The 23710-nt window shown below is 34.3% G+C and overlaps 1 protein-coding gene across 5 annotated transcripts in view; it reads left to right on the top strand.

The window, feature by feature from the left end:
• Positions 1-23710, top strand: part of SPOCK3 (SPARC (osteonectin), cwcv and kazal like domains proteoglycan 3) — a 482228-nt gene that overhangs the window by 215251 nt on the left and 243267 nt on the right. For all 5 annotated transcript variants that reach the window (XM_065545673.1, XM_005556250.4, XM_074040734.1 and 2 more), the window contains one exon: positions 22456-22570. In XM_065545673.1, coding sequence (XP_065401745.1) covers positions 22488-22570 — 83 coding nt within the window. In that variant the 5' untranslated portion in view covers positions 22456-22487. The remainder of the gene's footprint in view (positions 1-22455; positions 22571-23710) is intronic.

Genomic DNA, 23710 nt, shown 5'->3' with positions numbered 1-23710 from the left:
TCCCTGTTTAGCCTTCCTTGCCTAAGTTACAACAGTCTCTAGATAAGAACTTTTGACACCCACTTTTGAGAACGTGACTGGGAAGAAATAAGAACCAGTCACCCGTCACTGTTTATATATCTCCAGTGAGAGAACTGATGGGTGGGCTGTCACCAGATTTTAATATATTTATTTTACCTAACAATTTTTTTCCTTCAGGACTAACTGGCAAGAAATGACAGCAATAAACAAAATCATCCAAATGTCTGAAGTTTATAAGATTTATATGATTTACAAATTATATAAGATGAATGAAATAGAAATTTAATGAACCATTTTGTGTTAATATTTTCTATGTTTTTTCTATAGTAAATATCTTGGGAAGAAACATTTGATTTTAAAAAGTCTGAGCATTTTATCTGACGATTAAGTTTTTTCAAGGTCCAGTATTCTTATAATTTTTATTTAATGAATGACACAGTATAATAATGTTTTATCAATCAGTTTCAATAGGTAACCCAACTTAACAAATGCTTCTTCAATTTCATTCTCAGGAAAAGTCAGTACTTTGATGAATCTAACAGTATATTTCCAATTAGAATTTGGAATTCACTTTTTCCACCTTTCAGTTCTGGCCCTAAGAAACTGATGCGTCTTAATTTACTCCACCCATCTTCTTCAACTTTATCCCAACAATTTTGAAACATGCTGCTTTGATTGTTGTTTTGCTTGTATTAGTGGTTATTAGAGGTGAGCTTTTTTTTTGTTTTGTTTTGTTTTTTTTTTGTAATGGGAAGTAAGGATGTGGGTATTTTATGGAAAAAAATGATACTTCTTTCATGTGTCTTTGTGTTGCTATAACAAAATACCACAAACTGGGCAATTTATAAAGAACACATACATATTTCTCACAGATCTAGAGGCTGGGAAATACAAGATCAGGGCACTGGCATCTGGTGAGTGCCCCAACATGGCAGAAGGTGGAAGAACAGAGGGGATGTATGAACATTGTTCTCACATGGCAGAAGAGTGAGCGTGAACTCGCACCCAAAAGTCCTTTACATAAGAGCCCTAGTTCATTCATAAGGGCAGCATCCCCATGATTTAATAACTGCCTCAAAGACTCCATCTTTTTTTTTTTTTTTTTTTTGAGACGGAGTCTGGCTCTGTTGCCCAGGCTGCAGTGCAGCGGCCAGATCTCAGCTCACTGCAAGCTCCGCCTCTCAGGTTTACACCATTCTCCTGCCTCAGCCTCCCCAGTAGCTGGGACTACAGGCGCCCGCCACCTCGCTTGGCTAGTTTTTTGTATTTTTTAGTAGAGACGGGATTTCACCGTGTTAGCCAGGATGGTCTCGATCTCCTGACCTTGTGATCCTCCTGTCTCGGCCTCCCAAAGTGCTGGGATTACAGGCTTGAGCCACGGCGCCCGGCCAAGACTCCATCTTTTAATATGCCAAAATGCAGATTAAATTTCAACATGAACTTTTAAGGGGATACATTCAATCTATGAGCAATAGAGAAACTTTGAAGAAAAGTTACCCCCTTTGAAAACTGCAAATGCTATTCTAGAAATTTCCCCTGGAGGCCAAATACGCACTTCATCTGCCTTAAAAGTTACATGGCTATTTTACAAAATGTTTGATTACTGTATGACATGGGTTTCCATATTTCCAAACTGCTGTGTCTGTTTTCATACTACCTGCTACCTGACCAGTAAGGCAACACACACATTTTAGCTTTCTTTTATGTAGGCACTCCGCTGCAAGATAGCAATATCTGCCTCAGTGAGATTTATTAGGTTACAGCAACAAAAAGTCCCAAAGTTCTTTCATTTCAATTAAAGTTTCACTTCTGTAACATCCAATAGTATTTCCAAATTCAGGGGGGCCTGTGCTCCAGTCACTCATAGCAACCCATGCAAATGTAGCTTTTCCCTCTTCAGTACCTGACTTTCCAGTGCCTTGGAGAGCACCATCTCAGCTGAAGTGGAAATATATCCCAGAGGGTGGTGAAGGAGAGATAATTATGGGATGAGTCTAAAATTGGTACACATTGCTCTTATTTATGTTCTGTCAATTAGAATTCAGTCACATGGTTATAATTCTTTAGAAAAGAAGGTCAGAAAATGAAATGTTCAGGAGAAGAAAAAAATGACATTTGGAGAATGCTCAGTATTCCCTAACACACATTTTAATTTTCCGTAAATAAATATCTTTAATGTGTACAGGTACAAAATTGAAGAATATATGATTTATTGCTTACTACTTTTATTTTTAAAAACTTAGGATAAAAAACTAAATGCAAATAATTTAAAATTTGCATTTTAACTTGTGTATGTTGTAGTATATATAAAACAAGTAACATGTAAAATATGAAATATATGTATATATTGTATACTATATACTTTTTGTATATTTAACATTATAAATGATATATGATTGTAACTCTAGGTGTCTCTCACATGTATTTAACTATATATATATGTTTATATATCATACATAAGTGGAAAAATACAGAAACAATAAGTTTGCATCATTTTACCACAACCCTAAAGCTTTTGAGAAAAATGTGGCCTTTTATTTTGAATTATAGGACAGACTAGGTTAAATTATTCTGTGGTTTAGAAGTCTCAGTAGAAGCCTCAAAGCCCACAAACAATAAAATGGGTGCCAAAGACACAGAGATTTGAAAGCTTAACTCAAAATGCAAGACCACTTCGTTGAATAGTGCAAAGAGATTGTGAAGCTGGTTTTGTGAACCTCAGCTCTGAGCTTTAAAAGAGAAATTGAAGACTGATCAGAGGGAGGGTTGATATTCCCTTATAAAGAGTTGGTGATGTGCTGTGTGCATCCACTGCCTCTTGGGAAAGGGAAACAGCTGATTTTTTATTGTTTCAAATGGCTTCATCCTGTGCACTTGGAGAGACTTGTGTCCCATTGATCTTGAGGGACTTGAGAACTAGTGGTAATTCTGGTCTGGATATTTTAATGATCAAGATCAGTGGAAATTGCTACTTCTTTTTGCAGCAGAGCAAAACTGAGGTGGCTTCACTGAGAAGGAAAATATCTTCCTTCAAAGATAGGGTTATTGCTTCCATTTGCTTCATACTCTGCTGATAGAAGCCACCATGAAGTTATTCCAAAAGGACCAAATGGACCACCTGAAGGAAAGGTGGGATTCCAACTGAAGGATAGATAATAGAATACTGGATTCTCAAAGGCTGCTGGGTAGTAAAAATTGACTAGCCAGAGGGGAGAAATGACCTATCGAGAAGTTACAGTCAGACATCCTCTAAAGGAGAATCTCCAAAGAAACCAAAAGAGCATGCCGGAAGAGGAAGAACCAACAATGACCAATGAGCATTGGTCATTGAGTGCACAGATGTGAGCGGGGCCTGTGTTCTTTTCCACTTTTATTTTGGGCTAATGGCTACAGAATCACAAGCCATATTTAGTGAGTGGAGGGTATGGGAGAAGACAAGAATTTTCTTCATCCCACTCCAGAATTCCAAAACTAAAGTAGGACCCCAGCTGGAGAGTAAATGTAATATGGAGACATTCTAAAATATATAATGATTAAACCAGGCTGGGCATTTCATTATGTAAAGGTGACTAAAAATACTGCCTGAGATTTTATGTGAGAAAAGGAAATATTAGGTGCAAGGAGAAATAGTAGGTGTAAGAAGCAAAACTCATCAGGAGAAGATTGAACACTGCAAATACTTTCTGAGAATTAGATTGTTTTTTATTAATACTTGTACTCAATCAAGATCATTTATTAGACAAGTATTAGACAAGTTATAACTATATATCAGCATAAAAAGCTGAACTTGAATATGTGAAAAAATAGAATATTTTTACTTAGTCTATAGTATTTGGTTTCTTCCCAAGTCCCTAAAAGAGAAAATTCTCTTAATAAGTCCCTTTGTGAGAAAAAAAAAAAGTACAATATGATTTTTTATTTACTCTAATTTAACAATTAGATAATAATTGAATAAAATAATTCAATCTAATCAATACTGGATGTTTTTAATCAATATCATCCAATATTGGGTTGTAATCAATATCCTGTTTTTAATTTTTTTAAAGACTGAAACAAAGGTTTTAAGTACAGATATGTTTTCTCTGAAAGCTGTGTCAAACATTGCTATCAAAACAGCTAACAGACACATGCATACACACACTCACACACACACATACACACATACACAAATGGTCAGGGTGGGGCTGGGCTGGCAGTGAGGATGGAGATGGTAAGAGAAATGTTCTTAACTCAGGTATCTGAGTGTTAAGATGTTAAGTCTCTCAACTGTCCCCTCATTCACTTTTCCTCTTTCCAAGATAGTGTCTGTCTGGGTGTAAGGTGGGCATGGCTGGTGAAGGGGAGACTTAGCCCTGCTGAGTACAGACTGCAAATTATCTACCATGACCTCTATCTATCCAGTGGCTCTACTCCACTCTGTAGACAAAGTCACTTCCCTCTGGAGAATGGGCCTCATGCCAAGCCCCAGGGGCTCTTGAATTAGTGACTATGCTGGGTAGGAACTGAGGTGGCCTAAAAAGTGCAAACAAAGATTTCTCTTTGACTGAGCAGCTCTCCTCCCGAGGTTATTAAGATATGTTCCTGTCTGAGATTGTCCCAGGACGGTTTGTGTGGTGGCCTCTGTGTTACTGTACAAACAGTAACAGTAACACAGGGGTGTCAAATGATCCCCTGCCCCACTGTTTGGAGTTTTGCTCTCACTCTTCTGAGCCTTGCCCAAAAGTTGAGTTGAAGCCCAAGGAAAGGGATATGGGAACTTGGGTTCAATTATTTTGTCATCTGCCCTTGTTCATTCTCCATTTTTCCCCTCATTTATTCCAAGATAGAAAATATGGGAAGGCTCTTACATTCTTCGCATGTTTCAAATCTTGTCTTTACTACACCCTAGCCTAATAGAGATCCATACCATTCCACAGGATAATCCTATGATCTTGGTCGTTCAGGCTTACTGTTGATAGCTTAAGTAGGGACAGTAATGGTGTAGTTAGAAATCCGGGAAACACTTTTCCAAAGCTTTGTTCCTCAAAGTAATTAAATTGCAAGTTCAGCGGTGGCTCACACCTGTAATCTCAGCATTTTGAGAGGCCAAGGCAGGTGGATCAGCTGAGGTCAGGAGTTCAACATCAGCCTGGCCAACGTGGTGAAACCCTGTCTCTAGTAAAAATGCAAAAAATTAGCCTGGCGTGGTGGTAGGTGGCTGTAATCCCAGCTACTCAAGAGACTGAGTCAGTAGAATCGCTTGAACCCAGGAGGCGAAGGTTGCAATGAGCTGAGATCGCGGCACTGCACTCCAGCCTGGCGACGGAGAAAGACCAATTAAAAAAAAAAAAAAAAAGATTTTCTGGGTTCCTTTTGTATCTCTCAGTGACATATCCAGGTTTCTTCATGGGGAAATGATATGCAATAGAGTGAAGTTTCTACATTCTAAAAGTTAATTGTGCAATGCAGATTTACAATTTTCCAAACATTTTATCTAAGTTTTAAAGTTGAACAAAAATATATAGCAGCATTTTATCCTCTTTAACTTTTTTTACTATTGATCAGTCCTGCAATACTTTAGAATCTCATGTTTCAGATTCATTGTTGTCTATATTTTTTTAAAAATATGTTATTTTTGTTTTCTAATAGCTTAGTCAGAAAAATAAATTTCTAATATTTAGTATCAAAAACTACCTAGACTTAACTGTTTTACCATTTGTGTTGCTTCCATTATTTTTCATATCATCAAGTCACATATTATAATTCCACAGGCTTTCCTGTCAGTTTCAAAAATTGGATTCTGCTATAATGATTCAGTCAGGCCTAATTGGATCCTGTTGAATTGTCAACCCGAAGAAAGTGAATATAAATACTTTTTGATATTTCAAATATTTGGATAAATACTTTTTTTGACAAAAAATTCCCAGTGTCTAGATTTTTAAATTAGGCACTTTGGCATATTAGCTCACCAGATATGGCAAACTATTCATCTGGTAGACCAGTGGTAAAGATGCAGTTCTTTAGTAAATAACAATTAGGAATTTTCATTTGCACCAAGATGAACTACAGATTAGCATGTCTAACAAAATAAGGTTACTGGAAGGTCTATGAGTGTCAGAAACCACTCTATCATTTGATGCAATTACTTGGATAACTTCTGGGTTTTAATCTAATCACACCTAAGGAGGTGGCAGTCAATGAAAGTTACATTTAACAACAGTCAGATCATTACTTTACAATGGATTGTTTTTTGTAAGCAGTGATATTAATTGGAAATGACAAACTGAAGACTAAGAAAGATCCATACCCCTCACTTACCTGCCAGGTTGTTTGTTAACATTGCTTAGCTAAAATAGTTTATTATTATTGCAATTGCAGTTCTATTTAAGCAACATCAATCTCCTGGAAGAAGAAATTATTTGAAAAACATTTACAAAGCTTTAATTTGTAAACTAGGTTCTAAAAATTTCTATGCAAAATTAAAGATAATTCTTAGGTTTAAAGTCTATTAACTTGTTACTTTAGCCAGTATTATTATTGGTTTTACAAAATAGTCTCAGTTTTAAAAGTCTGTGCATATATAAAGCCTCTTTTCATCTTTAGAGTATTTAGATTCCAGTAGTGAAATCCAAGTCTTTTATAAATATTACCAACAGTATTTGAATTTTTGGGAAAATGAGATGCAGTTCTGTGTCTTCTTTCAAGTCATACTTGGTTTTTTAAAATTAGTTTTATGTATCTATAGGGAGCGGTATTTACCTTCTAGAGGAGCACCCTCCATGAATGGGGAAAAACTGAATTATAAATATAAACTTTAATGTGGAGTTTTTGATGTTTTATTTCTGATTGCATGGTTTTGCTGCCCTGAAATAGTTGATTTAAAAGGCTTTTAATATTTTTATATTACAAAATATTTTTAAAAATAATAATATATTAGAAAAAAGAGTAATTTTCTTTTTCATTGAGGTATAATTTACTAAAATAAAATGAAGTAATTTTAAGTGTAGTTTGAGACATTTTTGTGAATGCAGATACCTGAGTTAAGAACATTTCTATCATCATCTCCATCGTCAGTGCCAGCTCAGCCCCACCCTGACCATTTGTATATGTGTGTATGTGTGTGTGTGTGTGAGTGTGTGTATGCATGTGTGTGTTAGCTATTTTGATGGCAATGTTTGACACAGCTTTCAGAGAAAACATATCTGTACTTAAAACCTTTGTTTCAGTCTTTAAAAAAATTAAAAACAGGGTATCTCTCTGTTACCCAGGCTGGAATATAGTGGCATGATCATAGCTTACTGCACCCTCGAACTCCTGGGCTCAAGTAATCTTCCTGCCTTAACCTCGTGAGTAGCTGAGACTACAGGTGTATGTCACCATGATCAGCTAGATTTTTATTTTATTTCATTTTTTGATGATATGGAGTCTCACTTTGTTGCCCAGGCTAGTCTTGAACTCCAGGCCTCAAGCAATCCTCCTGCCTCTTCCCCCCAAAGTACTGGGATTGCAAGCATGAGCCATCCTTTGCCTGGTCTGTTTTAAGGCTTAGTTTCATTATTCTTTAAAAAGAGTTTACGTGAAAATTGTTATGTTTACTTTAAAATAAACCAGAAAAAAACAAAACAAACAAACAAACAAAAAACAAGAAAAAGTCTAATTTATTCAGGGAAGTGGTGAGTTTAGAGTCAAAAGGATTTTGTCGCATGGAGGAAATTCTGTGTCCTAGTAGAGGACTGAGAAAGGCAGATTGTTACTCAAAGTGGGGCAGAGATCCTCCAGGAGGAGCTCAGTAGAAGTGCAGGGCATGTTACAAGAGATGTTATAGGGGTTTCATAGCCAATCAACCAAAAGACAAATGCTAATAGCCAAATATAATGCTTTCTATGTGCCTGTAAATACTCTAGGCACCTAACACACATTCATTCAAAGTTACATACACATCTTCTCAACTCAATGTGAATTTTTAAATATATTTCTTATGTGTTTATGTACTACCTCCCAGGCCAGTTAAATCACACAATTATAGGATATTTTATTTTACATTTTAGAATTAATAGCCAATTTTTTCAATTTACAAATGAAAACATTAGGTTTGGGATGGTTAGGGGACATCATCAAGGAACTACAGGTAAACATTATTTTATCAAGCCAAAGCCAGAATTGCCAATTAGTAGGGGCTTTCTTTTATGATTCTATTTGAGACAGCCTTTTAGTGTTAAGCAAATCATAGATATATTCAGTTCTAACACCGGAAAGGCAATCCCAAATATAAATTCTTAGGATGGGAATTCAGTATCTTCATCTTCATTATATATCATGTAATAGATTGCAAAATGGAAACCAGTAAAAATAATATTTTATGATACTTTATAATATAATTTTATAAATATTATTTATACTAATATTCACTGTATTTAACACATACAGTGATCAATATTCTGAAAGGCACCAATTTTATAAAAGAAATCCTATTAACATTTATTTTATTAAGAAATTTGGAAGACAATATGATGTATTGACAACAAAAACAAATGGTAGAGAACCAAAGATAATGGTATTTTAAAATCTTCCTCAATCCTTTATCTAGAGTAGAGCAATAGTAGAATAAATTTCTGCCTTGTAACAGCATTTAGATTTTTCACTAGCTTTGATTTGTCAATGTAGTAGCTATTGCTTTTAATAAACATGTATTAGGATATTATTGAAATAAATATTATTGTATTTTGGTATTTATTTATTACAAAATAAATTAAGCCTGCAATGCATCAAAATCTGCTAATAGGTAGCCTTCCGCATTTCATATTTGCAATGGGGAGAGCAGAGTTAGAGTAGATGGATTTTATACAACTGAAGTAATATTAAGGTTGGAAACTAAGAAAGTCAATCCAAAGCCTCACTGTATTTAATCACTTTTAGTACCACAAAATTGGCTGTCAAAAGTCTAATTAACTGTCAAGTATCAGCTCTACTTTCTATGCTGCTCACTTGCAAAGCCTTTCATCATAGCATCTGGCAAGTTTAAAAAATTCCCAAGAAAACCACTTCTTCCTATAGCTTTACAGCATAGAGTTACAGTGAAAGAAACTGCTATCAGACCGACAAAAACATGTTTAATGCTTTATTGTTAAACTATTGAAACCATTTTAAAATCATGTTAAAGTTACTGGTCACTTCATTTTTTGTGAAAGCACACAAGTAGACTCAAAGAAGCATTTTAGCAAATGGATAGTGGCTATGTACTGATTGCATTATTTTGTGATATGATTTTTCCAAAATTGCCACTAAACTCTGAGTTTTACTATTCATCTGCTTTTAAATCATGATAACTGTCCAACTTAGTCTTAGTTTTCTTGATTTTTTTCCCCAAGTGCTAAAGAGCTATCTCATCACGTAAATATACTTTAAGTTACAACTGAAATTCAAGAAAAGGGTATATTTGCTGTGTTTGCTATAATAGTGGCAGATATATGTGCCACAATACAAAATTTTGATGATAAAATATAATACCCAGGAAGTAAAGGCAAACTGAATTTTACATATACAACTTTTTTTTCATCTCATATGAGGAAAGTTACACATTTGCATATATAATATTAGAAGCTATATAATGCCAATAAATTTTAATGCTTGACAACTTCATTCTAAATGAAGTACATAACTACTTCTACCTTTATTCACTGACATTTGTGTTTGTATACATCTTTCTTTTAGATTTTCATTTTAATTATTAAAACACAATCCCCAAAAATTACTGGAAAAATCAATTTGAATAGAAGTTGCCTCATTTTTTCAGTTTTTTAAATCTATTCATCCCAATCTTGAAAAATGTCACTGAATTAAATGTGAAATAAACTGTATTTTTAAAAGAATGAATGGAGAGAAGAAAACTATTTTTACTTAAATTTCACACAAAAATATTTAAAAAGATATAAAATAAAACAATGAGAGGATTATTATACAAAATGTATATCCTAAAATATTTTGTACAATTGTAAAAAGCATATCTCACATTTGGTTCTGAACTTCTTGATGGTTAAATGAAGAAAGGAATCTAATTAATATTTACAAGATTAATGGTCTCCAAAAGAGACTGAATTCAATAAAAGCAAAAGGTCTTTTGTGTATTTATTTGTTAGAAAGCCGCATTTGCTGACGAGTTGATGCTTACATGGCCAACTAATGTATTCATCTCCTTTAAAGCTCAAGGCTTACTATTCTAAGACATACTCAAATTCTTAAGGAAAGGACATAGCGTTTAAAGCTGTATTTTAGCAACATTGATCCTGAAGGAAATTTTTTGTTTTTGGTATGGTTCTTGTTAATATTTTAAAATTGTTAAAATTGTTTTAACATTTGCATATTGAAAAATGTGAAATTATAATAAATAACAAAGATTTGAATTTCGGTGGAGGAAAGTAACAATACAAAGCAGAGGTTTAGGAATATTGGGTCATGAAAACAATGATGACTATAGAATAGAAAAGGAGGCCGGGCGCGGTGGCTCAAGCCTGGAATCCCAGCACTTTGGGAAGCCGAGACGGGCAGATCACGAGGTCAGGAGATCGAGACCATCCTGGCTAACACGGTGAAACCCCGTCTCTACTAAACAATACAAAAAACTAGCCGGGCGAGGTGGTGGGCACCTGTAGTCCCAGCTACTCAGGAGGCTGAGGCAGGAGAATGGGATGAACCCGGGAGGCGGAGCTTGCAGTGAGCTGAGGTCCAGCCACTGCACTCCAGCCTGGGAGACATAGCGAGACTCCGTCTCAAAAAAAAAAAAAAAAAATAATAATAATAATAATAATAATAGAAAAGGAAAGTACTTCAGAGAGATTGTTTGACTAGGTATGCTTAAGGCAACAACCCCTGAATCAACTGAATACATTTCCGGCTCTCTCCTTCCACGATTTGGGGATTTTTGTGTGTTGTAAATATTGCCATAACTGCTTTCCTTTGGATCAGTATTTGCCAGGTAAGCTTTTCCCACATTGTTTTTTTGTTTTTTTTTTTTTTAATTTCTAACTCAATTTGTATTATATTTTAGGTATAGCTCTCAAGAACCCTTAAGGGTTTTTTTTTTTTTTTTTTTTTTTTTTTTTTTTTTTTTTTTTTTTAAAGTCCAGTCTAAGACTATCTCTCTCTCTCTCTTTTTTTTTTCCTGTTTCATCAATTGTGAGTTTTGATATAATTGAGTTCCTTTTTATCATTTTACTTTGTGCTAGTTTAAAAGTTATGAAAACTCTTGCTCTTCTTTGAGTGATTTATTTTAAATGTTGACATGCACAACCAGCAAAATTGGATGAAAGCAACTATATAATAATCTGTTCTATTGTCCTTCTGAAGAGTGCTAGGATCTTAGACCACATTAGCTCCAAATCTTTGACATTCAACTTCCTCATTATTTTTAATGAGTTTCACCTCATTTTAACTCCCCCCTCCACTGCAAATTAGTCATTTTTCTATTAATATTTTTACTACATACCTAATTTTAAATTATCACGTTTTATGAGTTTCTTGCTCATCATCACTTCTTGTAATTCACTATTCCTTCTGGGTCCATTGGTATAATTTCTTTCTATTTGTAGAAGCATATCCTTTTGTTCTTTCAACATGAACAAATTGTGCTATACGTTTAATAATTTGTTAATTAATGTATCTTTATGAACATATTTTCATAAATGTATCTTTCTTAACGAATAATTTGGGTGTGTCTGGACTTTTTTTTTTTTTTTTTTTTTTTTTTTTTTTTTTTTTGAGACAGAGTCTCTCTCTGTTGCCCAGACTGGAGTGAGTGAAGTGGCGCGATCTCTATTCTCTGCAAGCTCCGCCTCCCAGGTTCAAGCCATTCTCCTGCCTCAGCCTCGGGAGTGGCTGGTACTACAGGCGCCCGCCACCACGGCTGGCTAATTTTGTTGTATGTTTAGTAGAGACAGAGTTTCACTGTGTTCACTAGGATGGTCTCCATATCCTGACCTCGTAATCCGCCCGCCTCGGCCTCCCAAAGTGCTGGAATTACAGGCATGAGCCATTTGAGACAGAGTCTCACTGTATCACCCAGACTGGAGTGCAGTGGCGTGACCTCCGCTTACTGCAGCCTCAACCTCCTCAGCTCAAGTGGTTCTCCACATCTCAGCCTTCTGAGTAGCTGGGACTACAGGCACGGGTACCACACCCAGCTAATTTTTGAACTTTTTGTAAAGATGAGTTTTTCCGTATTGCCCAGGGTAGTCTCAAACCCTTGAGCTCAAGCGATCTGCCCACTTCAGCCTCCCAAAGTACTGGGATTACAGGTATGAGCCATCGTGTCTGGCCCGGAATTCTTATTTGATAATTATTTGTTCCTCACCACAATATATGATTTCACATGTTTTGCCGTGATTTGCCATTAACTCGTAAATTCGCTCTTAGTCTGTGGTTGTTCCCTGAAAACAAACTGCTTTTTCCTTTTGGTTGCTTTCAATTTACTCCCCCCCCCCCCACCCGCTTATTGTTTATTTCTTTTCAGTTTCAACATAATGTGTTTTGGTAGTTAATTTAATTTTAATAATCGTACTCAGAACTCACTATTATTTCCTCTGACGGCTAGGGTTGTTAATCTGCAACTACTTTTTAAATTTTAATTCTTTTTCATTTCTAGAAGGTCTGTTTTAATTTTTTCATGCTATCATGTTGTTTTTATATTTCTATATTTATTTTATATCTTTAATCAAATATTTTCTCTTGTGCCATGAATTAATATAAACATGCTTAATATTTTGCCCCTTTTTGATTTTACAAGAATATTTTGATTTATTCATATGCTAGTTTTTGAGTGGATTGAATTTGGATTTTTGAATGGTTTGGATTATTTGTTTCCTGGTGTGGTTTGCAATTTTGTGTGTGTGATCCTCTTCATTATATTTATTTTATTATTTTTGTTGTTATTATTTTTGGCATTGTGAGGGTTCTGTATGCACTGGCTTGTGAAAAATTCTGATACTGCAGAAATTGCATTTCTCTCTCTCACAGACTTAGGATTTGTAACTGGTTTCCACCAACATTTTATTAAATTATGAGCTTGAATTTTTTTACACCATGAAAATAATATAAATTAAAACCTCACCACCAATGTGGAAAAGGCTTGGAGTTTTATATCCTTTCATGGTAATTATTTTTTAAACTAGTGTTTGGATACACTTGCAATTTTATGTTTATTTTGGTTAATTGCTTGGCTTTCTTATTTAATTAAAGAAGAAGCTCCTCAGGAATCCAGGCTTTAAAGGGTTCCCAAATCCAGTTCCCATTTTCTTTGCATCACCCAAGAGAACATGTAATGCCCTCGGATACATATTAAAATTGCCAGATCCTAGCCTATGGTTTAGCATTTTTTAAGGTATTTTGTTGTTGTTGGATGTTTATTAGTATTTTTTATTTATCATTTTTATTCATATGGGACAGACTTTATTGAAGGATAACTAGATTATCATGTAAATATGATATGAAGCATATTAGTTAGAGAAAAGAAAAAGTAATTGAAGACCTTTTATTTTTAAAAACTTTTTAGGGATATATTATTCTTTTTAATTGTTATGGATTCTGGGGGGTACACGTGCAGGTTGTTACATGGATGCACTGTGTAATGCTGGGGTTTAGGCATCTAGTGGACCCGTCACTCAAACAGTGACCATAGTACCAAATAGGTAGTTTTTCCAGTCCTTCCCCGCTTCCCTCCCTTCTTGCTTTTGGAGTCCCCACTGTCTATTGTTTCCATCTTTAGGTCCATGTGTACTCTTTGTTTAGCTCCCACTTGTAAGTGAGAACATGTGGTATTTGATTTTCTGTTTCTGTGTTACTTCACTTAGAATAATGGCCTCCAGCTGTATCTATGTTGCAGCAAAGGACATGATTTCATTCTTTCTTATGACTGTATAGTCCTTCATGGTGTACGTGTACTACATTTTACAAAAGACATTTTAAAACAGTAGTCAGCATATAAGCACAAGTTTACTTGGTTAAAGAGAAAAATGTGACTATCTAAAATGAGAATTCATTTTTGAAGAAGGAATTTCTTAAAAAGACTGTGTAATATCATTATATGGTCCCTAAATATGTAAGACTTACATATTTAAATCCTCTACCATAGCCTTTTATGCTACAATTTTTATAGCTTCATGCTAATATTACCTCTAGTAATATAGTTTATAGTGTTGCTAAGAAGAATTATAAATGTCCTAATATGACTTAATCATTCTGTATTTGAAAATAAGAATTAAGTATATATTTATATTATAATAGGATCGACATGGAACAACAATCACATATAAAATATTACAATAGAATATTAATCTTCCTGAAATTCTTTATGATTTAGTGCATTTACAAAATTAGGCTTTTAAAAAATGCTGATTTTTAAACCTTCAACTCTGTATATAAAAGGTTATTTTTAGATGTCAAACAATCTTGCTATTATAATAATAATGGACTGCTACTACTGCTCAAGCTCAAAAAATAAATATATTTCTAGTTTTAAAACTTATTTTCATTAAGTGTCTTCTTAGCCTTCCCGATCTGCATGAACCTTGTGCATATTTTATTAGCACTGAATTATCTTGTGTTCTTTTTCCTTTTGACACTTAGAAATATGTGAAAAATATATTTCTTTTATAAATCCTCTTGAAACAAAATAAAATTCTGAAATACACTGATATTTAGAAGGTCTAATACCTTAGCGTCATTAGACTTTGGCCAATGGTAATATTCGTAATTAAGCACTGCCCTGTCACCTTCACTCACAAAAGGAGGAAAAGCTGTTGACAAAAGCATCATCGGTAAAGCTCGTAGAGGTTCTACTGAACACAGGCAGGCTTGCCACAAATTTAAACTTTTTCATTTTAAAGTTATAAAGCCTAGTCAATACTTTTCTTGCCACAGAAGAAGTAAAGGATTTTCTACAGATAAAGGGCATTTTAGATTTCCATAGGGTAGTGACCTTGTTTTGTGAACAATGTGACTAACTTCTTTCAGCTAGATATTTAAGGTTTTACGGAGATTGCGGGAAGGACTGACTTGTTGCTTAAATCAGATTACAACTGGCCCTCAGAATAAGCAGACTCCACATCCGTGGATTCAAGCAGCCACAGACCAAAAAGATTTGAAAAAAATTAAAATAGCAATATAACAATAAAAATACTAATAAAATAAATACAGTATACCAACTATTTTATAGCATTTACATTGTATTAGGTATGAATAATCTAGAGATTACTTAAACTATACAAGAGGATGTGTGTAGATTTTTTGGAAGTACTACACCATTTTATATAAGGGTCTCGAGCATCTGCAGATTTTGGTACCCTCCGGGGTCCTGGAACCAATACTCTACAGATACAAAAGGATGATTGTATATATATTGCATCAGTCATATAAGAATAGAGCCAGAAGCCAGGGTATTAATGTTTCCTTGAGCTCCATTAAATTCACACATTTCTGAGAACTGAAAAATAATGCTTCAAGGTGAATGCAGGGATATATGTACTCCTTGGAAGAAGGCTCTGGTGATGGAGAGCAGGCTTATGAATTCTAGAGATAACAACAACAAAAACTTCCCTTAAGTACATCTCCATGGAAATGAATCTCTATAGAAAAGAATGACAACAATATTTACCCAAAGAATCCTTGGACGTGGCCATGCTGTGATGAAAGAGCAAAGTGGCGCAAGAGAGTTCTGAGTTGAGAGGGATAAAGAGTATGTAAGAGAAGCAGTGCTGTAGAAGCAACAGGTATGAGGAAACAATACCCCTGCCTGGAAATATGCCTGGGAAAAGAGGCAGAGTTAAAATAGAACATATGATGAATATTTTAAAGTAGTGAAAAATCAATGAACAGATGAAATAGTTGAAGGGTTTCCCCAAAAAAGTCTGTATTTTGCATTAAAATGATAGTGCTTTAATGTGAAATGTAAAGATCAGATTAAATAGATGGCTTTAAGGCATTGTTGAATGATTTTCTGGGTAGGCAAATTATCAGAATACAGTATTAGGTTCCAAGCAATTGTATATGGAACTGATTTATTAGAGAGAAAGCCACAAATGTAACCATAAGAATGAACTCTCAGAATCAAAACTAGACAAATACTCTGGTGATAGTCAATCTTACAGTCTTTTCTGTTTGTCTTACTAGATATTATATGTGAATATTATTTCAGCAAAAGTTTTAACTTTTTATTCTGTTATAGAGAATATAAAGGTCAGCTGATCACAGGACATTGTTTCAGCTACTCTGAATCTCACTGCAAGCTCAGGAAACAGGATTCTTCTGTGGCAAATTATTCAGGTTTTGTAATTCCAAGGGCTTGGGTTTGAAACTGGTTCTACTAGTTGCTAGTTATACATCCTAGGATAAACATTGTATTTGAGCTATAGTTTTCTGACATCTAAAACTGAGATGCTAACATGATTCAGAAAATGGATTTAAGGATATTTTACACATAAACAAAAAAGAACTGTACTGGCACATAGCAGATACTGAATAAATTGCAATAATTGAATGCTCATACAATATCCCATCCAAATCCTTAGAACAAATGTGTATAGAATTTTGAAATGTGCATACTGTAAAAAATCAATATGATTTGTGTATCATATAATGCATACGACTACATGTATATCCTGTAAAAAAATTATAATTCTGCAGCACACCACACTGCAATTAAAAATAGTAGTCCTTTTGAAGCTAAACACTAAATTGAGTTAAAATCATAAATTAATTTACATTAATTAACAGTATCATTTTATTTATCAAATTTTCACAAGTATTTCACAAGTATCAGATTTTCACAAGTATTTGCAAGTCCCTGGCAACAACAGCAAAAATAAAAAAACAATTTCCATTATCAGAAGTTTTTGGGTGTTTTGATTATAAGTCAGCATTTTACAGGACATTGAAATTCTAAGGTCTAAGAACTTTCTAGTCATTTTTCGTCCAGAGTAGAAGGTTTGCACAAAGTACATAAAGGGATTCAGACTACTGTTTTGTTTGTTTGTTTGTTTGTTTGTTTTTAATGGTTTCTGCATCCCTGTTCTCAAAATAGTAAGGCGATGGGCAAGAAGCTCATGACTCCAAGAAAATCATTGTCCATTATTCTGGTCTCAGTATGCATAAAACCTGGGAGATGGTGCCTGAGTTCTCAGTTCCAATGCAAAAATGTGCTGTGGAAAGAAGATAAGAGAGTCGGCCATAAAAATAGGTTTTCCATCTTTTTACTTTAAATATGTCATCAAGCTAAGCATCCTAAAAATCGAACTAGATTACAAAACTGATTATGTTTCTATCGTACATTCTTTAAGGTGACTGCTGGAGGGACATCTTTCCCCTAACTTTTCCTTGGAATACTAGATCCAAATATCTAGGTGACAGCTGAGTATTTGTCTCTGGATGTCACCACAGGCATTTCACTAATATGAAAGATAAGGTCATCACCTTAACTTCTCACAACTAACTCACTATATTTTTTTTCTTGCCACCAAATATCTTATTTATTGTTCAGTGGAGCCACCAAACACCATTTATTTTATTTCTGACCAATTTCTCCCTTCTATCAAATTAATAATTCGACCCTATTGAATCAGTGTCCTTTATGTCTTTGAAATGCATCTCCTCTTCTCCATCTTCACACCCATTTATCTTAGATCAGGTTCTTCTTCGTTCTCTCTCATACAGCTGGTTAATATCCCTGTCTTAATCACATACACTTCAAACTATCTCCAAATTCTTGTGTGTGGTCTTTCTGTAATACATAATCATACTACTCTTCTACTTAAAATCATGCCAGGCCATGACATTACCAAAATGATAAAACTCTGGAAGGCTAAGAAGCTTCCATCTCCCTGTTCAGTGTTTTCCACAATGCTCACAGGTGATACGAGCATTTTATAGGTCATTGGTCCTGAATTATTTGCCATTCCATGAGTAGGGCATCCTTTTTCTATGTTTTTGCTGTTTATTCTATCTACTTACACTGAGGTTTCCTTTCATTTTGTGCACTTGGTGGGCCCTATATATCTTTTAAAACTTACCCAAGGTGTCACTTATTCTAATTTTCTTCCATTCACCATCATGTGATCTCTCTCTCTCTGTGTATATTGTATATATTTTTGTAGGTTCCACTTAACAATGTATTCTAATTATTAATAACTATTTATACATCTCTGCTAATAAAAACGTTGAGTCTGTTGGAGACAAGATGCAATTCTTGTATGATATCTGGTGCCAAAACTGTATGCTAGAATGTAATCCACTTTTAGAGCAGAATATGATTTTAGAGATCATGTGGTTCAAATTCTTTGGTATGTAGATGACCTTAACAGATTCGAGATTATTTGTTTATACTAGTCTGGTCTTTCACAAATCTGAGTCAATATTAGTGGGGTTAAGTTCCTATTATATCTAAGAAATTTTTATCTGGAATTGGCCAAGCTAAGGTGCACTGTTTCTCCTTAAGTTTACCAAGCATTATATACAGCATGATTTAAGAGTAATTTTGCTTAGAATTATTAGGATTTAATCTAAAATACAGACTTGTGAACAAACTCAGCTAAGATCTGGAGAAGAATTTGTGCAGATTAAAAGTTTCAGCCTTCCATGTTAAAATTAATTTCAATTATTAATACTAACATTAATGTCATTTTTTTGCACCTTAATGATGTGACTGCCTTTTCCTACGCCACATGCACTAAATATGAATATCAATACGAACTTTTCTTCTCCTACCTGTAAATTACCACCCATGTTTGTTTTCCTGACCTGTTGCCTCCATTGTGCATCCTTACTTTCTTGTTCCCTTCACATTAGGACTTCTCATGAATTACATTTCTTTTTTACTGACATACAGGGCTTCATTCACATTTGTTTCTGGTATCACCTACCCTTACCACCTCAGGCATTCCCACCATTATGGGCTGGATAAGGCCTGATTCTTCCTAGTTTATGCTCATCTGGAAGTAACTAGGAAAAAATCTAGACTAAAAAACAAGTATTCTGGCAAAAGATTGAGGGAAATACTACATTGCAAATGTAATGATGCTCAAAGGATACATTATGTGGCAGTTGTTTAAAATACAGATGCTATTTTCTGAAACACAACCAAAAAAAACTTGTCAGGTACCCAGGTTAGTTTACACTGACCAGAAAGTTTATTAGAGATTAGGATGACGAAAAGAACATAGCCAAGTGAAGTCAAATGCAGTTGCTGAAATCTTAGAGGTAGTTTGACTGGTTGCTGGAGAGAAGACTAAATACAATCATGCAGAACAGAAGAGGAGATGTTAAATGGAAAACAAGACGGAAAGAAGAACACAACAGAGGGAGATGATGAATTTATGCCAGGTCTCTTTAAGGCACAGGATTGATTCTAATCCATGGACTTCAGCCAAGAGAAATTGGTTGTGTTATTGTTGTGATTTCAAGAATAAAATCTTAGGCATCTGTATTTACAGTGTGTAATGTTTTGTATTTTTTAAGCTGCCAACAATGTGAGTTCTACTAAAAAATACAGATGGTTAAAATCTCACGCACAGAAAGTGGTCTTCTTGTTATTGTACATGCTATGTATCTGATTCTTTATATTCACTTTCTCCTATATTTTCCACCTCCTGACAAATACTGCTCCTCTCTTATTTGGTCATATACATAGAATCGTATGTAAAACTAATTACATTATTTTTCATGTGTTAAATTTGTTCTGTTTTCACTGTATGCCAATTTTTGAGTTCTATTTTCTTGAGCATGTATGACAAAACTGTGTCATAGAACTTTTGGAAATCATCGAATGTATATTTTATAAAGTAAAGAAAAAATAGCTATAATCATACCAGTCTGCATTCAAATAATAACTAGATTAATCATAATTTTATATATACTATAGTGTCTTATTTCAAAATGAAAACACTCCTTTTTCAGAACATAAGTCCAAGATTAAGTATACTTAAAAGGAGTATATGACATATGTACATGTAGTGCAGAGGCAGGTAACAATGACATTATTTAATTGTTAGGCAGAATTGTTTAATGAATTTTAAAAATGTTATTTTAATAATTAGAAATCAACATAGACTAAACATTAGAAATAGCTCAAAACACTTTTGATGCCTTCTAAGTTATTGTATGGTTTTTTCTTTTATGTTGTCCAACAAGAAGTCACACCCTTTTGTAGTGCAATACTTTGAAGACAATATTTTTTACCTAATGATGATTCAAACTGTGATAGTCTGAAAAGAATGTTGTAGCAATTTATATTTGCATAGTGAACAGAGTATATTTATCATTTTATAGACAATGAAAAAGTAATATAGTTTATTTTCATTATTAAAGCTACTGACCAAATAGGGAAAGCTATAATTAATCTATCATTACTCATTAAAAAATTTTCTTAGTATGAAGAAAATTGAAACATTTGTGTTCCAAATAGATGCATTTAATGTCTTGACCACTTTAGCATGGAATAATACAAAATGTCTGTTAGTTAATATTTCACCAATGATATGTGTTAACATTATTTTAAATCTCATGGTTATGTCAAATCTCTAACAAGAGTTTTGCAGAAATATACTTTATATATTGAAATCAGTAAGACATATGTGCATATGTATTATAGCTTATGTCTGTATTTTATTAAATTCATCGATTTTCAGGCCGAGAGCAGTGGCTCACCACTGTAATCCCAGCACTTTGGGATGCTAAGGTGGGTGGATCATTTGGGGTCAGGAGTTCGAGAGCAGCCTGGCCAACGTGGTGAAACCCCATCTCTACTAAAAATACACAAATTAGCTGGGCGTGGTGGCACGTGCCTGTAGTCCCAGATCCTTGGGAGGCTGAGGCAGGAGAATCACTTAAGCCTGTGAGGCAGAGGTTGCAGTGAGCCGAGATCGCGCCACTGAACTCTAGCCAGGGTGTCAAAGACAGACTGTCTCAAAAATAAAATAAAATATAATAAAATAAATAAAATGCATTGGTTATCAAAATATATTCACTTTATTTAGGCTATTGACTAAATATGCTTAAGAATCAGCTTGAGTTACCCTCAAAGATTGTCTCAAATCCACATTTTATGTCCACTGGTCAGCCTGGAGCCTTTCCAAATACTTCTGCATATTCCAAATGCACCTTTTTCTGGTTTTATTTCTCTTTGTGCACTGGAACTTTTTGTTTACCGTATTTCATTGTTTCTTTCTATCAATTTTGGCATGTACCAAATCTGGACACTCAGTGCCTTTTGTTTATTTTTACCAACTCCTCCTCTGGTCTGCCCCCAACAATAAATTACAAAAAAAGTGTCACTGGGATTAACCATGAATGATCACCAATATCAGTATTATTTACAATAGCCAAAAAGTAGAAACAGTCAAAATGCATATCTACTAGTGAATAAATAAAATGTGGTATATCTGTAAAATGGCATAATATTCAGCAATATAAAGGAATGAAGTCGTGATTCATGGTACAACATGATTGAACTTCAGACACATTGTTCAAGTGAAAGAAGCCAGGCACGAAGCACCACAAATTTTATCATTCAATTTATATAAAATGTCCAGAATAGGAAAATCTCTAGAGATGGAAATTAAATGAGTAGTTGCCTAATACTAGTTGGAGGGGAGAGGGAAGGGGATGATAACAAGAGGATATGTTTGGGTATTTTTGGTGATTAAATTATTCTAATATTGATTGTGGTGATAGTTTTACAATTGCAAACATACTGAAAAACATTGGTTGTAAACTTAACTGCCCGAATGGTGTAGTATTACATATAAATAAAGCTGTTATAAAATGAAACCATCAACATTTCACACAGTCTTTTTGTTGGCAGCCATGAAAACAGAGGTTTGTTTGAAGAAATGATGGTCCAAATATTATGCACAAATGATGTAAAAATGAAAATGCAGAATCTCAGTTCTTACTATGACGTATTCATCCAGTCTCCAAATACAGCTCCAGACTATTTTTGGATAACAAAGATATCCACAAATGTTTACTGACATTTTTGTTTGTTTGTTTCATCCCTTTTATTTACCCACCAGCATTTATCTAGGGAAAGCAAGGGTATAGATTGTAGTTTTCCACTGTCATAAAATACTTCAGTAACATACTCTAACTTTATTTCACCACCTTTGCTGCTTAGAAGGTAGTAGCAACCACAGAAAGTTTGGGTCTTAAAGTTTCTATTTTGATAACACATTGTTTGATCATAGGCGTATGTGCATCTTAGCTTCTGAATAGAGTGGATGAGACTAAACTACAGCTAGCTGTTAAGTCTGAGTTATGTGGGTAGAAGCAGAAGTATCTCTTAACAGAGGAAGAATGTGAAGAAAGTTTACAATTAAGCACTATGTAAATTACCTGATCAAGTTGTGTTTCATGGGATTTGATACCTCCATTTTACAGAAGCTTATTTTAATATTTTCTGTGCAATTTTTTTTTTAGCTTTAGATCCAGCTAAGGATCCATGCTTAAAGATGAAATGTAGTCGCCATAAAGTATGCATTGCTCAAGATTCTCAGACTGCAGTCTGCATTAGTCACCGGAGGCTTACACACAGGTAAACATTGTTAAATTTAATCCCACTGATTGAACAGTGCTCCTTACCAGAAATAACTGGAGAGTATAAATATTTGGCAGCACCTGCTAATCTTTTATGCAGAGTTTTATTGAAGCAGTTACAGAAGCTTGGTTAATACAATTATGATTCACTTGGGTTAAACATTGGTATCAATCACCGTTACTACAGATTATAGAATTTGAGGCATATATTATTAAATAAAGAAGGTCGTATAAAGATGATATTAAAATGTTATATCTAGATGTTTGTGCTTTTTCAAGTTTAAGGAACAATTAGTTTTGTTCCCTCCGCATATTTTTGTTTGTGGCTATTCAAACATCTTTATTTCCCTCAGGAGAGAGTTAGAAAGTTACAGGAGAGAAACTGATTGATGTTCATAAAAAGAGATTAAAAGTCACGAAATAGGGAATTGGGACTTGAGCCCCTCAGGACACCTTCTGTAGGAGTCACTCATACCAGTGGAGTCCTTACATCTATTCCCTGGATGCTGATTCACAATTTCTAAAGAGGAAGGGAGGATTTCAAGTATCTTATAACAACCATCACTGCTTCTGTTAGACGGGCTCTGTTTTGGGAAGGACCAGTAATTTAGAAATAGCCTGTGTAGTTTGGTGCTGTCTTAAACATTTGAACACGTCAACAATCAAACAAGAATTCATTGGTTAGCCGACTAAAACAAGTGGTGTATTCATTTCCTTTATCATTTTTAAAGTTACTTTTTGAGAATATTCTTTCTTTGATAATAGACTTAATTTATGTATTGCTTTCAAATCAAATGAACAAAGAAAATTTTGCTATTTGTGTATGCTTAGAGAAAAATTGGATTTTTGGCTTTAGTGTACTTGCATATAAATTCTGTTACTCAAACACACCAAGAGTAAGAGGATAATAAGAATATTGGAAAATAAGAATATAAATAGCATTTCTAGAAAACAAATATTTGTTACATTGATGTTTCTTATAATGTAAGAGCACATATACGTAACACCCTCTTTTACATGCTAAAAGGATTAGAAGTCTTTATTTCACAATGTTAAGTCTATAGTGGCAGATTTCTAGAACCAAGGGAGGTTGATGTAACAAAGGTATGGGGGTTTGGAAATGTGTTCACTTGGGTTA

Source organism: Macaca fascicularis, chromosome 5, assembly GCF_037993035.2.
Source record: "Macaca fascicularis isolate 582-1 chromosome 5, T2T-MFA8v1.1".
Lineage (NCBI taxonomy): Eukaryota > Metazoa > Chordata > Mammalia > Primates > Cercopithecidae > Macaca > Macaca fascicularis.
This window is presented reverse-complemented; position numbering and strand designations above follow the sequence as displayed.